Source organism: Paroedura picta, chromosome 2 (assembly GCF_049243985.1).
Source record: "Paroedura picta isolate Pp20150507F chromosome 2, Ppicta_v3.0, whole genome shotgun sequence".
Classification (NCBI taxonomy): domain Eukaryota; kingdom Metazoa; phylum Chordata; class Lepidosauria; order Squamata; family Gekkonidae; genus Paroedura; species Paroedura picta.
This window is the reverse complement of record NC_135370.1, coordinates 65351329-65367888: the sequence shown is the minus strand read 5'-3', so window position 1 is coordinate 65367888 and position 16560 is coordinate 65351329. Positions and strand designations below refer to the sequence as shown.

The following is a 16560-nucleotide window of genomic DNA, read 5'->3' as shown; positions in this document are numbered from 1 at the left end:
CCCCCTTTCTTTGTGCATGTTTAAATGAAAAGCAACCCAGATCTATAAAAGTATAATATAAAATTGCTCAGTAGTATCCTGTTTTTAAAAATAGGGATTAATATTCATTTTTATACATGTTATATTTACTTATTGAATGTCATATTACTATTCATTTCTTGTTCATTAGTTTGAACATCAATTAAGAACCATTATTTTCTTACCCTGTATGAACTTTGTGATTCAAAGTATAATGGCCTCTACAAAAGCTACTTTCAGTGGTATAATTCTGTTTAGGATTGTGCTGTAAATCTACCAAATGTGAACTAATATATCTGAGAATGCTACCACAGTCATTCAGGAAGCGAACGTTTTAATTATCTTGTTTACTTGGAAATACTATTATCAGTAGAATCAGTTCATCAATCTTAGTATTTTAACATGAATTGTGCTGCGAACTATTCAGTGATCATTTATGGAGAAATTTATACCAAAGTCCAGGAAAAGGATGTAGTTATACACTGTCTCAGTCGGTAGTTATAAAGTGAGCTTGCTAGGCTGTTCACTAGCTCAAAGCAGGTAATTTAGAGTTTGTCCTAATACAATACGTAATGATATGGCTTCAAAGCTGTGGTTTTTTCTCTGGTGTTTCGTTTTGGCATTTGTCGACCTCAACCTTGAGGCAGAGACTTGGTAATTTATCATTTTATAACTCCCTATGTTGAAATTTTCCTTCTATACTTTCCCCTCTTATAGTTTTTTTGTTGCAACCTTGTTATGAAAATCCTTGTGCTCTGGGATTGAAATCTCAGTTTTCCATACATTGCTTGGTACCTGAAAAATAATTAGCTGAATATTGGAAAAATAATGTATAATCTTGAGAGCAGAGCACAAGATATAGAAATCAATCAAAATGCAACTCTTATTTCAGCCAGTCTGGAAAATGCTTTCCAACAAGGCAAAATGCTGAATAAAATTGTCTTGCTATGCTCATCTTTCATACAAAAGATATCTTGCATTACAGAATCAAACTTAAATTACAGCATGAGGCAATGGGGGGAAATGCAGTTGCTCTTTGCTCCTTCTGGATAACTGAAACAAGAAGAAAATGGGGAAATAACGGGAACAAATGCCTCTAATCTCAGAGCAATTTTTAGAACAGATGATGGTCTGCAAGGACAAATTCTGATAGTCTTTTCAGGCTGAAATCTGGTGCAGTGATAACAAGACACTATAACAAACAGCAAAATGCACTGATACTGTTGTGTTCATATTTCTTTGTCATCTGTATTAGCTGCTGAAAATTTGTCTCCGAGAATAGCAGTAAGATTACTATATGTGTTGAACCACATTATGAGTATCTCTTTTTGGTCTGTCTCTACAAAGATAAGGGAGGGACGCACAGAAAACTAGCTGAAAGTAACTCAGAGTTCATGAATCAGCGAATGAATATGAATATATAGTGGAGAAATCAAAAGAAGGCAATAGTTTGAAAACATCTGTCCCAATGTGAGGCTGCTGTACAGAACACAGGCAAATGAAGGAAACTGGTTGTAGGTGGCTCATTGGTAAACATTTCTTGAATCTGATCACTAGCTTACTGTTTAATGTACCTACATTCTGTAATAACTACGGATTTTATAAAATGTGAAGCAAAATAGCCTTAGAAGAATGTTACAAATACAGTGCTAAAAATGTTTCTTCTATATGAATCTTCCTATCACATAGTTTTTGTCCTTATTCTGGCAAATTGTTGTTGTTGTTAGGTGCGAAGTCGTGTCCGACCCATCGCGACCCCATGGACAATGATCCTCCAGGCCTTCCTGTCCTCTACCATTCCCCGGAGTCCATTTAAGTTTGCACCAACTGCTTCAGTGACTCCATCCAGCCACCTCATTCTCTGTCGTCCCCTTCTTCTTTTGCCCTCAGTCGCTCCCAGCATTAGGCTCTTCTCCAGGGAGTCCTTCCTTCTCATGAGGTGGCCAAAGTATTTGAGTTTCATCTTCAGGATCTGGCCTTCTAAGAAGCAGTCAGGGCTGATCTCCTCTAGGACTGACCGGTTTGTTCCCCTTGCAGTCCAAGGGACTCGCAAGAGTCTTCTCCAGCACCAGAGTTCAAAAGCCTCAATTCTTTGACGCTCAGCCTTTCTTATGGTCCAACTTTTGCAGCCATACATTGCAACTGGGAATACCATAGCCTTGACTAAACACACTTTTGTTGGCAGGGTGATATCTCTGCTTTTTAGGATGCTGTCTAGATTTGCCATAGCTTTCCTCCCCAGGAGCAAGCGTCTTTTAATTTCTTTGCTGCAGCCCCCATCTGCAGTGATCTTGGAGCCCAGGAAAATAAAATCTGTAACTATCTCTATTTCTTCCCCATCTATTTGCCAGGAATTGAGAGGGCCGGATCAACAGGCTCTTTAGTTCCTCTTCACTTTCTGCCATTAGAGTGGTATCATCTGCATATCTGAGGTTGTTGATATTTCTCCCTGCAATCTTGATCCCAATTTGTGATTCCTCTAATCCCGCCTTTCTCATGATGTGCTCCGCATACAGGTTAAATAGGCAAGGCAAGAGTATACAGCCTTGCCGAACTCCTTTCTCAATTTTGAACCAATCAGTGATGCCATGTTCAGTTCTCACTGTTGCTTCTTGACCTGCATATAAGTTTCTCAAGTGACAAATAAGATGCTCTGGTATTCCCATCTCTTTAAGAACTTGCCACAATTTGTTGTGCTCCACACAATCAAAGGCTTTAGCATAGTCAATGAAGCAGCAGTAGATGTTCTTCTGGAACTCCATAGCTTTCTCCATGATCCAGTGTATTTTGGCAATTTGATCTCTACTTACGCAGAAATAATTAACCACTTCCTTTAGGGCATGTGACAGCTTCAAGACTTCTTCAGAAAAGTAAAAACCTGTAAATCATATACCTATATCTTGCAGAATAACATTTAAGAGAAAATTTTATTGACGATATGACACAACCACAAGACTCCCCTCTCCCTGAAATATGTATCAGCTAGGAAAGGGGAATAGCATGTAGGCAAAGGAAGGTGGTAATGATAAAGTCTCCTTATCTTATGTGGTATAAATTTTGAGGGTGTGCTTTGTTACATTAAGAATATATCCTTACCACAGTTCCTCTTAATATTACAGAAATGGCCATCTGGGTGGTGCCGTCCGGGACACAGGAACCTGTCTGAGACACAGGAACCTGCTGTCCGCTCGTCCCTGAGCTGGGTGCGCCCGGATTGGCCTGGCCACTGGAGCAACCGCCTCCACTATGCCACCATTGCCCGTGAGCCCAGCCTTGCCAGCAGATGCTCCCTTGCCACCGAGGTCCCTCCCTGCTCCTGTGCTCCCAAGCCCTTCCTCCACAGTACACTCACTGCCCCGGCAGCCATGCCAGCCAAAGAGCCTCCACGACAACAGCCCGCTTGGCCCGATGACCACGCCGCTCCTCCTCACCGAAACCCCCCCACCATGCCACCCGCCAGCCACCCCAACGATGGCCCCTCCGCTGGCTGCCGGCCACCCATGCAGTGCCTCGACTCGACTCCCCCAAACAGCCTTCCAGCCCACCATCACTGCCAGCCGGTCGCTCCATCTGCTCAGCCGCCTCCCCATGCCCATCCTGCCTCCAAGAACCATTCACCCACCTTGGCTGCCACCTGCTCGCTCCCCCGGCTGCCGGGCCGCCTCTGTGTGGCCCTGCCCACCGCTGAGAACCACCCCGGCCAGCCACTCACTGCCCCGCCTGCCCAGCTGCATCCACGCCACCCTTCACCGCTGAGAACCATCCGCCCATTTTTGCACCCAGCTGGTCGCCCCCCTGCCTGCCTGCCTACCTCCCCGCAAGCAGTTGCCTTACCACCATGTTGCCTTACCACCATGGTTCTCAGCCAGGGTGGTGCCCGCCTCACCCTGATGGCGCACGAGTGCCTCTTGCCGCCGCCCAGCCTGTGTAGAGGTGCCTGGCCAGCCGTGCGAGGCTCACGCCGTTGGGCGGCCAAGCTCCCTTGGCAGAGCTGCGGTGGTGAGCTGCATGGCCGCGTGGCGGGCCGCCCTCGCTGATCCAGGTAAGCTGCTAGAGCCCATTGCATTCCTGGATGCAGTGGGCTTTCCTCCTAATATTGGTATAAAGTTCTTTCTTTTTAAAAATTGTTCTTTTTGTGAGAGGAAGGAGTACGCTCTGATTCGCTTGCGTTTCTCTTCCCACAATTCCTGGAGGCAGGAAAATGACTGCACTTTACATCTCCAGGAGGGGAAGAGCCCACCTCAGTCTTTTTCTTGACCCTGTCTGAAAGAACAGTCGATTTAGTCAGCTCCAGAGATTTTCCTTTAAGGAGCTCCTTTGGTTGCCTTTATGCATTCCTTTCCCTTTGTTTATAAACAAGACAAAACAAAAAAACCCTTTGGTCTTTTGACCATATCTTCTTCAAGTTCATGGGACTTCCTCCAAGGAAGAATTGAGGGAGTTGATCCCTAAGCAGCAGAGTAGGAAATCCCTGTAAATCCTATTGCCAAGCTGCCTTGACCCAGCAGAGTTCCTGGAGAGAGCCATTCACTGCTAAATGCCTGGCTTAGATACTGAAGAAGTAGGCTTGGTTTGGTGACAAAACCGCGCCCTCTGCTGACCTGCCAGGATGGCCTGCATTGGTACATCAGGCCTGCTTCAGCATACATCAGAGTGTTGAGTTGGAGACAATAGCCCCCACCACATGGGAAGTCAGGAGGGGGGGGGGGCTTTTGTTATCCAGCCAGGTTTCGGGAACTGTCTAGAACGATTTGACCCCTGTCAGGTGTGTGTGTGTGAGAAAGAGAGAGAGAGAGAGAGAGAGCCTTCTTTACTGTCATGGAAAAGACCAAGTGAGGCTTTTTCACTCCCCTTACCCCTCCTTTTCTAGCCAGACACCTTAAAAATATAGCTACCTCAGGGTCTTTAGACAAAGGCAAAGACCGGAGCTCCTGTTTACTAACAAAAGCCACTTGTAAAAGCACTCTTCTCATTAGAAGCAGTTATTCAAATTGCCCAGACTACAGATTTGAAGGCAGGATTCCCCCTTAGGCTCTGAGGATTCCAATGCAGATTTAGAGGACCACTTTTGTCTCATGAGGAGGTTCTTCCTCTCCTACAGAAAGCATTAAAAATCTACAACTTAAGGTAAAAATCCCCAAAGGGAAGAGGATTATGATGAGGATGATAAAGTCCCCCCCCAAGATGTCCACTAGGGTTAGAGAGGTGGGTTCAACATCCCCCTTCCTTTTTAAAAACTGAGATAGAAGAATTGTCATATCCTACTAATAACCATTTACATTCTGGAGAGGCCAAAAGAATGTACTTGTTTCCTCCCAACTTACTGAAAGTTCTGGTGTTAGATGCTCTTGTGGCTTGTTTAGCATCAGGGAAGACTCTTCCACAGGAGGGAGCAGGCACCCTTAAAGTCACCAATGATAGAAGAAGCTACTCAGGACTCTGCAGAGCCCATTAAGCCAATGCTTTCTTCATTAAAGTTTCATCTGCCACTTCTTTGATGGCACAAGCCTCATACAAGAATTCCCAGATTTAAATCAGCACCTGTCAAGTTACCTGTACAAATCGGACAGAGTGGAAGCCATCATATCTGATGCTAGCCTTGACCTGCTCAAGTCCTCAGCAAGGGCCAAGGCTTCCAGGGTGGTAGCCAGAAAGGCATCACTGGCTCAAGTTCCGGAATGTGAACTCCCATTTCTAAATCTCATGTGTCCTCTTGACCTTTCCTGGATGACAAACTGTTTGAGTACAACCTATGTGATATCTTAATTGAGACCAAGGACAAAATCAGTTCCCCTGGAGAAAATGATTGCTTTGGATGGTGAACTTGATGGAGTTATATCCTACTGAGATCACTTCTTTCCCCAAACCTTAAGACTGCACCTTCAAATCTCCCAAGAATTTCCCAACTTGGAGCTGGCAATCCTAAGGGGAACTCGTATCTGTGCTTGGGAGATCCATTATGATTTCAAGAGAACTCCTCCCAACTCTAGAAGGAGAGAAGGAGGCAGGAAAATATAAGAGGCTTATGGGGCTTTCAGGAAAAGGAAAGAGAAATAGTGGTAGTTAAGAAAGTGCTTTGCCGCCCACAGGTCCTTGTGGTTTTCTACTTATTCTCTAATAAAAGTGACCTTCTGAGCAGTTCCATTATGCTACAGTTCTAAACCCTCTAAAAATTCCCTCTTGAACATTTTTGTTTTAGACATGCTGCAGTATGATAGAAATGGAGAAGCCTTCCTTGTCTTAGTAAGGCAAGTCCTTCCGTAAGATGGCAGCCTTCACGGAGAATGTGCAGGCAGTTGCTGATCTTACTCATTTGTAAGATCTTCAAAAAAGGTTGCTCAGATCAGTGAGGTTGTTGTTGTGGAGCATAATAGAGACAGCCCTGCAGGTATAAGGGTCCATGGCTATTAAGGGTTTTGCAGGTGGTAACCAGTACCCTGAATATACCCCAGTAACCAGTAGAGTGACTGCAGAATGGGCATGGCAGGCATGTCTTGCCTGGTGCCCACTAGTAACTGGTCTTCAGAATTCTGGAGTTTCCAATTTACTTTAATGGCAAAATCTCGTAGGGTTCATTGCAATAGTGGAGCCTCGAGGTAACCATAGCATGGATCCATCAGCCTTGTAAAGATAGGGAGCCATGGGAAAGTAGTAGATTTGTCTCTGAAGTGGTTGTTATAGTGGTTAGAGCAGCAGCCTCTAATTTGGAGAGCTGGGTTTGATTTCCTACTGCTCTACAGGGAACAATCTGGGTGATCTTGGGCTAGTCAGAGCGCTTTCAGCCTCACTTACTTCCCCAGGGTGTCTATTGTGGGAAGAGGAAGGGTAGGCAATTTTAAGCCACTTTGAGACTCCTTCAGGTAGTAAAAAGCAGGGCACAAAAAAAGCAACTCTTCTTGGTGTTCAGGCAGCCATTGGATGAGATAGAAAAATATGAGGTTTTCACCCTGCTTTTAGCTGCTTAATGTATTTTTGGGGCCAGAAAGCATTTTTGTTATGAAGGTATATGTTGGCTCCTTTGGTAGCAACAGGAAGGCTGCTTTTATCTCTTTTAACCTTCTCCCATTCCTGTCAGCCAAAAGGGGAAGTGACTTAGTTGTGCCAATGTAATTTTTCTTTTTCTTGGTTATCTGTTTCTTTTCTATTTCCCAAGATATTAAGTAATCACATCCCTCCTTATATGACACTTCAAAAACAGTGACAGTTGCAGATCTTCAGTATACTCATTCTTTGCTGATTATGATATTTTGATGGAAGACTTTGAAACTTTATAACGCACAGTTTTGCCTAAACACTGTCCTCTTCCTTTTTCATTCCTTACGCAATGGCAGTAATCTTTTCAGTATGTGTGATCTGATAAAATAGCCATGTACATCCATCATGCAAGGAATCCAGTTTATACATACAATGCAATTTGAGTTGTATTTGCAGCTTCCTGATGTATCTGGCAGTATTTGAGGCTGTTACTAGGAAACGGATTTCTCCACTAGGCATTAGCAGAGCAATTGCACCTCTCGGTCCAGAGTGATTTTGCTTATTCAGGTTGTGTTTCTCTAAATATCTCTGAAATGCAGTCATTCCTAGTACAATAGAATGTGGTCCCGTCCAAAGAGAGACATGCTGTTCATTATAGGTCCAGCAATGAATTATACTGTACATTGTTAAACTTCCCAGGGAATTACTCTAGAAGCAAGATAATTTACTACAGTTGGAAGCAAACCAATGATCCTCTGTCCGGAAAAGTTCTGTAAGCGTTTAATGATTGTCAAGCATTCAGGAGTTTAATTTTGAATTGTGATCCAGGAAAAGCATATGGCTTCTTAACACCACATACATTATTTCACCGATATTAATGCTTTCAGAGATGAGATGACCTCTGGAATTAGTTAATATTTCTGACTTTCATTTGGGCTTTCCCATCTGATAAGCAAAAAACTTTGGACTGTATGACTGTTCAAAATGCTTATTATCAAGTTGGTGATTTTATTTTTGGCTGACAACAGAAATCTCAACATACATAGATTATCTCCTTCTTCCTTGATGATAGAAATTATTTCCTCTAATTTAATTTTGTTGTCATTGACTGTATTATGTTTTGTCATTTGTTAACTTGGCTTGTAAAATATACAAATACAAACACAAAATATACAAATACAGCCTCAAGCAAAAGCTGCAGTGAAACAGCATATTCAATTTGTTTTTAATTTTCTTGTGTTACTTGTATTGTGTGGGGAAAATGCTCGACATCTATTTTGTTTTCTTAACTGTAGTTTCATCTTTTCCTTGTGATGTCAACATTCTGTTCCTCTCCCTGTACCCCAATTGACATATCTGTAAATAATGGTCAGTCTTGGCCGTAGCATTCATACTTCAGGAGCAGCTTCTTATTTTCAGTCTTCTGGAATAATTTTCCAGTCTTCTGGAATAAAGAAGGAGAAGTGGAAGTTTCCATTTCTTACTAGGCCATAGACATTTCCACCATGACCTTAGGATATCTTCCCTTCCCATGCTTTTGTTTTTATTTATTTATTTGTACTGAACATCACGGATGATGAAGAGTTCTGAAAATACTGTTTTGCGGTATTTTAGTTGTAGGGATGCCAGCCCCCAGGTGGGACCTGAAAATCCCCTGGAATTATAGGTCATCTCCAGACCAAAGAGATCAGTTCCCACCTGAGAAAATAGCTGCTTTGGAAGGTGGAATTAGAATTTTCCTGCATATTTGCATATACAGGTGGGCAAAGCACAATAATATTAATAGAATCAGCTGAGTTGGACCCTAAGGAAAAGTGGATTGTGATTCAAGAATTTTAATTGATGAATGGATGGCAGCTTCTGTTTGACTACAGGGAAAATAATGTTGGTTAATAAAACTACAGGCAGCCTTGAACCAATTTAGAAGTAGGGTTGGGCGCTTCAGCACCTGAAGCGGCCAGTCGCTCCCAATGCAGCCAGCACTGCACCATGGTGGGGGGGGTGCAGGCGTCGGAGAACCCACTGGTACACTGACGCCCGCGCCTCTCCTCCCCCCCGCGGCGGGGCACTGGCTGCTTCGGGAGCGACTGGCCACTTTGGGCACTAAAGCACCCAACCCTATTTAGAAGTATTCAGAAAACAATTGATGACAACAAACTACTGTGAACTTGTCTATGCCTTTAAGAATAATAAGAGTCTGAATAACTTCTTGCTGTTCTTTTGCTTCTGGTTTTGCTAGCTTTAACTATGTCTATTATTGAATATCTCAGAGAGTAATACTGTTAAGGTTAGAATATTGGTGTTTAATATACTAGGTAGGTTTGTCTTAAATAATTGTTGGAGGTTTATATCACTCCATATAATTAGAACATTTTTTTCGTAATAATTTGGATTAGGAATACTTGCGTATATCTCAAGTTTGAAATTTCAGGAGTGATATAGTAACATTTTTACAGTGAACCTTGTTCTTTTGATTTGATAAGGTTTATTATCCTTCTCCAAGGGCTACTGATTTCACCTGAGAAATTTGGTAGTACAGTCGAGGAAACCAGTGCAAGGAGTGGCAAGGAATAGTTAGATGAGCAAGCAGCATATAATAGAACAAGATGGGCAGCAAAGTTGTGTCTTGATAGAAGAAAAAGAATATTAAGTAGGTGAAAGAATCAGCCATTGCTGATAGAAAAAGTATCACTAAAATAATACATAAAGTATAAGTATGAGGGGAGAGTAAATATTATCAAGGAAGATGAGAGATTTGTGAGGAACAGGTAAGGGAGAGATTGCATATAAAGTCTGAAGTGGTTATGTTTAAGGAAATGGGGTGAAATCGGAAAAGGAACTGTAGAAACACAAAGTAAGAAAGGAAAATAAAATAAAAGGGATAGTTGGAAATTGTTATTGTAGAACTCGCACTCAGCTGAGTGAATGGCTGGAGTAAGAAGATGTATGTTTTCTTAATGGGGCCAAGAAAAGCGTTATTCTTTCCCCATCCATTTTAGTTGTTATTAAACATGCTGTTTTAAATTTTGGATCTGGTGTATCCAAGAAGTTGTATGTAAATGTGTCTGTACTGTTTTTCTTTTCAGGATGATTCATGGAGGACAGCTGCTAAACGGATTGGCAGGCCCAACTGTAACAAGTGCTGCTCCATTCCTCTCCACTACATGGTTTTCACCAGATGAGCGTGCCACTGCTACGGCCATCGCATCATTGATTAGTTACCTTGGCGGAGCCTGCGCATTTTTAGTAGGACCCCTGGTGGTTCCAGGGCCGAATGGGTCGTCAACACTTCCTCTCACTTCTGAGAGCAGCCCTGAGTATATCAGGGACCGCATTGAGGCTGTGCTGTATGCAGGTATTAAAGTCCTTTAATTTCTGTCAAGTATGGAACGTGCATCTATTATGAGTTAGTTGCTGCCCTCTAGTGACTTGGATTGAAATAAATCTTGATCACAATGTGCTTCCTAATTATTTGCCCTTTCTCTTGAAGTGCCAGACACCATGTGTTTGTTCTGTATGGTTGTTTGTTTTGCATTTTTTCTTGAATACCTTAAGGAGTCTTTACACAAGTAATAATTTTCTTGTATTTCTGTGTAAGTTGTGTTTTTAAGTCTACTCTGGCCACTAAAGCCCTGGTCGCTTTCACCGGACTAACCAAGAAACTTTATCCTAATTTTGGCAACACTGGTTGTTTTTTTAAAGGAGATAGTGGCATCGGAGTGGTACCACAAGGAGCCACACAGGATCATTCCTGGAAAATAAAAACTGCTTGATTTTTCATTTCATATTTAAGAAGCAAGCTGAGAGAATTTTTTTAATTAAATATGTGGATGCCAGTCCCAACATAGCTTGTGTGTGTGCTTAAGCATGCCTTCTGGTAGCCAATGCTTAAGCATGAAAGAGTTCTTTCTTCCACCACTTTAGAGAAAGGCACTCCACTCTAGTATGTAGAGCCACAAAAATACGTCTAAATATACTGTATTATGCATTTGTCCTGCTATTATGTTGAAAGCAGGAATGGATTAGGCTGGAACTTTTCAGGTTGCATTGTACTGACTCAACTCATCATTCACTTTAGCTTAGTATTGACTACTTTGACTAGGAGCAGCACTCCAGGGTCTCAGGCAAAGAAAAATATAACATTACATTAACACCTGCAACTTGAGATCCTTTAGCTGAAGATGATGGGGATTAAAACTGAAACATGTTGGATGCAAACCTTGTGCTTCATCTCTGAGCCACAGTCCATCCCATTAATGTATGTGTGTGATTATAAAACAGTAAGTGAACTGATTTCCAGTGTGCCTGGATTAGTTAAAATATTCTTCTCCATATTACTTGGCATATTTTTTAAAAATGTGGCTAATCTCTCAATTCTGGCTTTAAGAGTGAGCGAGCGAGTGAGCATGTGTGTAATTTGTGGCCCTAAAGAAAGTTCAGTTTTGGTCACATGAATATGTTGTGGCCACTGGATTTCTTCAGTATGTGTTCTTCATTGCACCCGTTTATATACTGATAACATTAAGGCAGCCTTTCTCAACCATTTTACTGTTGAGGAACCCCTGAAATATTCTTTTTTTAAAAAAAATTATTTTTATTTTTGTTGTATATAAGCGCTTACAAAAGATAGAAAGAAAGAGAAAAAGAAACAACCAGCTGAGCAAGTAATTATTGATACGTGTAAAGGTATAGTCTGTTATTATCTTAAAGAGAGAAAAAGAAAAAAATTGCCAAGTAATACTTATAAGGGTACAATCTATTATTATCCCAAATAATATATAGTCAGTTCTCATCGTATATCGGCCTTAACCTAAAGGTTACTGCTGCCTTTCCTAAGAGAGACCAAGTAATTGCTCCACTGTTCATCACATTCTTCAGGTGGTTGCAAAAGGTGGAATTGTGTTCTTTTCCATGATGTATCTGCAGGTCTTGAAGTATTTGTGTTTCTTTCTTGTTGTCAGCCCTGAAATATTCTTTAGACTTTGGAAAACCGCAGAAGTTATGTCAGCAGACACCCACCAGATGTGACATTAGCAGGAAGTAACAACACAGAAATATTTTCAGATGATTTATGAACAGAACCATTCTGGACTGACTACCAGTTTGTGCATCTTCAACAAAGGAAGACTGTAATACGAGCTTGCAGAAACAGGGCCAGAGAAGGCCTTTGCCACTCCATTGCTCCCACAATGCTGAAAACAGGGCTAGGGCAGTCCTATGTTGCTCCATTGTCCCCACTCCCCTCCTACTCTAGAAACAGATCTGGGGCAGGCTCATCTTGTCCATATATGGTCATATCACTACACACACACACACACACACACACACACACATATATATATTAACTCCCACTGAATTGGTGAAACCCTTCCGAGGCTGTTGCAAAGCCCCAGGGTTTCACGAACCCCTAGTTGAGAAAGCCTGCATTAAGGTATATGGTTGTACAAAGAAAGGTACCTGGATATGTGTATCATTGTCTTGTAATCCTCAGTGTCCAGAAATAATATATTGTGCTCTCATGATTGGTACATGCCTCAGTTCTACAAAACCATGCTTTAAGCTAATGCGCCCCTGACAGTGAGTCAGTCTTCTGACCTCTAGAGTCTTTTAATGCAACCATCTATATGTCTAATTGCAATATATGGCTCCCATCTGAAGATAGCTAAATCCACTGATCAGGGCCACATGGACACTAACCAGATTTTCCTATACACTTCAGGAACTCTCCCCTCCTACCCCCGGGTTGATTCAGAAGAGCTGGCAGAGGTGGATGCAGGGATCCGCTCTGGGCCCAGCTGTGGTGGCAGTGGATAACTGGGAGTCACAAAACAGATGACCAGTCCACTGGATTAAATCCGAGTGATATCCCTTGATGGAGCCAGGTCTCAGTGGATATATAACATACTACAGCAAGGCAGTCTATGTGCAGAAATGTGAAAGCTGGGAGGGAAAAATTGACAAAAATTGAAAGAAAACCCCCTCTCCCCCTGGTCATTTTGGGCCTGGAGTGGTCTTTACTTTTCAAATGTCTCTGTCTGCTGACACATCTTTCTCACTCCATTCTTTTATTTAATCTCTTGTTATTTTAGATATCCAAATTTGAAACTACCTTGCATCTAAAACCTCTGTTGTATTTGTGGATAGTCTTTTGTTCTGATCCCCAATATGCTATATATCACCTGTGTTCCTTATGAGAGAGAATGTGCATCTTACAGTTTCTGCTCTCTTAAATTACTCACCTGATCCTTTTTTATTTCATGTACTTATATAATTAGTCTCCTCCTTCTTCTAATAATAGTGACGATAGTAATATATAGGGCTTCAGATTATTCAAAGCTCTTCACACAAAGTACTTTAGCCAAGCTTACAACTTTAAGTCAGAAATTCAGTTATGTGTCTTCCTGGCCCAGAATGAATAGCAGTTGTAATTGCTTCCAGGCCCCTTACTTTATGGAAGGAATATCATAGGGCTGTTCAGATGCTTCTGCATTTTTAAGCTGGGCCATGCTACACCTGTTAGCCAGGGCACAGGGAAAGAACTGAATCTTGCCATGGTATTTGCCCTTTAAAATCATAAGCAAAAGCACATGCAGCTGTCATAGTACTGACTGTCCCAGCTGTTCGGTTTTAAAATGCGCTACCAAGGTGGGAGTGAGAAGGGACTGTGAGCCATCAGTGTTGAATGCTCTTTGGATGTTAGATCATTCTAGGTTGCATTTGATGCTGTTCATGCATCCTCTGATTTCACTTTCACAGAAGTTTGATTACAGTTTTCCTATGTTTCAATAATATATTTTATGAATAATGTATTATGAGTAATGTATATCCTCTACAATAATGGTTGGTTGAAAGGGCCACTGCGGACCAAATATCAGCATTCCTGGAGGAAACTTCAGCCCTTGACCCATTTCAGTCGGGCTTTCAGCCAGGACATGGGGTGGAGACAGCGCTAGTCACCCCGACAGACGACCTCCAACGCCAGCTAGACCGGGGTGGGACAGCGCTGCTCATACTATTAGACTTATCAGCAGTGTTTGACACAGTAGATCATGAGCTCCTAGTTCACTGCCTAGCTGACACTGGAATATGGGGAACGGCCCTCAAATGGCTGAATTCCTTCCTCCGGGGCCGCAGACAGAAGGCAGTGATAGGAGAGAGAGTATCTAACCAACACCAGGTCACATGTGGAGTCCCACAAGGAGCAGTCCTCTCTCCTATCTTATTTAACATCTTTATGTGCCCTCTGGCTAAGCTGGGGCAGAGGTTTGAGCTGGGCTGCCATCAATATGCAGATGACACCCAGCTCTTCCTCCTGATGGGTGACCGCCCTGACTCCTCCCCCCCCCAGAACCCTTAGCCAGATGTCTGGAAGCAGTGACAAAATGGATCGAGCAGAGTCGCCTGAAGCTCAGCCCTATAAAGACAGAGGTCCTGTGGTTGGGTAGGAAAGGACCATAAGGAGGAAGCCCGTCTGCCCAACCTGGATGGAGTGCAGCTCTCACCAACGCACTCTGCCAGGAACCTGGGTGTGATCCTGGATGCTTCCCTGACAATGGAAGGGTCACAAAGGTAGCGTAGCTGGCATTCTACCACCTCCGCCAAGCCAAGCTACTAGCGCCCTACCTGGACCCAGAGCACCTAGCCACAGTGATCCATGGAACGGTCACCTCTTGGCTGGACTTCTGCAACTTGCTCTACGCAGCCTTGATCCGGAAACTACAACTGGTGCAGAATGCTGCGACCAGGATTCTCAATAAAACTTGGAGATCCCACATCCAGGCGGTGCTCTAACAACTTGGCTGGCTCCCAGTTGAATTCCGGATTAACCTTAAGGTTCTGATAATCACCTTTAAGGCCATACGCAGTTTGGGCCCAGTGTATTTGAGAGACCGCCTCCCTGCCTATACCCCCAAAAGAGTCTTATGCTCCGCCACCTCCAACGGGCTGCAGATCCCTAGCCCCAGAGAAGCGCATCGGACCTCAACAAGGGCCAGAGCCTTCTTGGTCCTGGCCCCCACCTGGTGGAACAAGCTCCCTGAGGAGATCAGAGCCCTGCCCGAACTTCCACAGTTCTGCAGGGCCTGCAAGAGGGAGCTCTTCCACCAGGCATTTGCTTGAGGCCGACCGACTCAGAACACCTGCTGGTCCCCCCAGATGCCCCCCTATGGCTGAAATAATTAACCTCCCATTGTTAATTGTTATTTATATTATAAATGTGATATTGTAATCTTTTGGTGGTTTATTGAAAGTTGATTTGATGTTACAGTCTGTATAACGCTCCATGTAAGTTATATAAAGTTCAATGTAAACTGCCCAGACCTGCAAAGAAATGGGCAGTATAGAAATCTAAATAAATAAATAAATAATTTCTTACATGATTCTTTCTTAATTGTTTCCCCTTAGAATTTGGCATTGTGGCTTTGATATTCTCTGCAACACTAGCCTACTTCCCATCACGTCCTCCATTTCCTCCCAGTGTAGCTGCAGCTAGCCAGAGGCTCAGCTACAGAAGAAGTTTTTGTAGGTTACTAAGGTATGTATCTATGTATGCTAAGGTGTTAGAGATCACAGCTGAGACAAAGTTGTTAAATGTTCTTCTTGTTAAATGTTTGTTAATGATCTCTCATATAGAACTCACATAATCTCCTTGAAAATTCAAAGCGACATTATCTCCAAAATGGGCTGAGTTTATTCCAGGATTCCAAGGATTGATAATATAATTCTTCTACTAAGAGGAACCTGTTTTGTATCTTATTTTCTGTGATCATTGCAGCCATAGTCTGTATCAAAAAGCATGCACGTCAGGATTAGCCTGTTTAGGATGCGAGGTGCTCACAGAAGTGCCGTTGTTGGAGAATCTGCCTGTGGGCTGCGGTATTAAAATGTTACTGTCAAATAAAAACCTGAATAACAACTGGATCTGCAAATGAAATATAAAATGTCAATTGATGAGGCTCCATCTGGGACCTATGCTTATAAATGGAATGCTTGTACAGAGTTCTCTAAACACTGTATCTGAGAACCTTGTAAAGTTGGATGATAAGCTACAAAAGTTTTGAATTTACTATCCTTTTTTTAAACGCTAAAAAAATGAATATGTCTTTAAAGTTCTGCTTTGAAAGCTTGAATTGATCAATATTCTAAAAGCTAGCAAATTTTTGGCACTTGTTTTCCAGTTATTGTGACCTGATATTTCTTTTCTTTGCTTCACCTTGTACCTCTTTCATATACTTCCATAACATTTTCCTTCTGGGTAGCCTTTCAGAATAATCCATCCAAGGAGAGGTGGTTTAAGATGGTTCTTGTTGAAATCCAGCTAGTTCATCAGATAAATTAACTGCATTGTGTATGCAGAACAAATGTATTATCTTTAGAGCAGACACCTTTTTTAGAAATTATCTATTTGCTCTGGAAATTCATCCTTCTGTGTTGCAATGCGATGATGATTCCTATTACTATCTAGGTTTTTTTCAGAGTAGGAAGGAATATTGCAAGTACTGAAAAAGAAACAAAAGTTAATGAAGGTTTGAAATAGGTTATAAATGTTCTGTGGAGAATAAGAAAATT

At 42.3% G+C, this 16560-nt stretch overlaps 1 protein-coding gene across 1 annotated transcript in view; it reads left to right on the top strand.

The window, feature by feature from the left end:
- Positions 1 to 16560, top strand: part of SLC49A4 (solute carrier family 49 member 4) — a 102315-nt gene that overhangs the window by 32148 nt on the left and 53607 nt on the right. Inside the window, exons 3-4 of the mRNA XM_077320472.1 lie at positions 10080 to 10348; positions 15397 to 15526. Of these exons, the coding sequence (XP_077176587.1) occupies positions 10080 to 10348; positions 15397 to 15526 (399 nt within the window). The remainder of the gene's footprint in view (positions 1 to 10079; positions 10349 to 15396; positions 15527 to 16560) is intronic.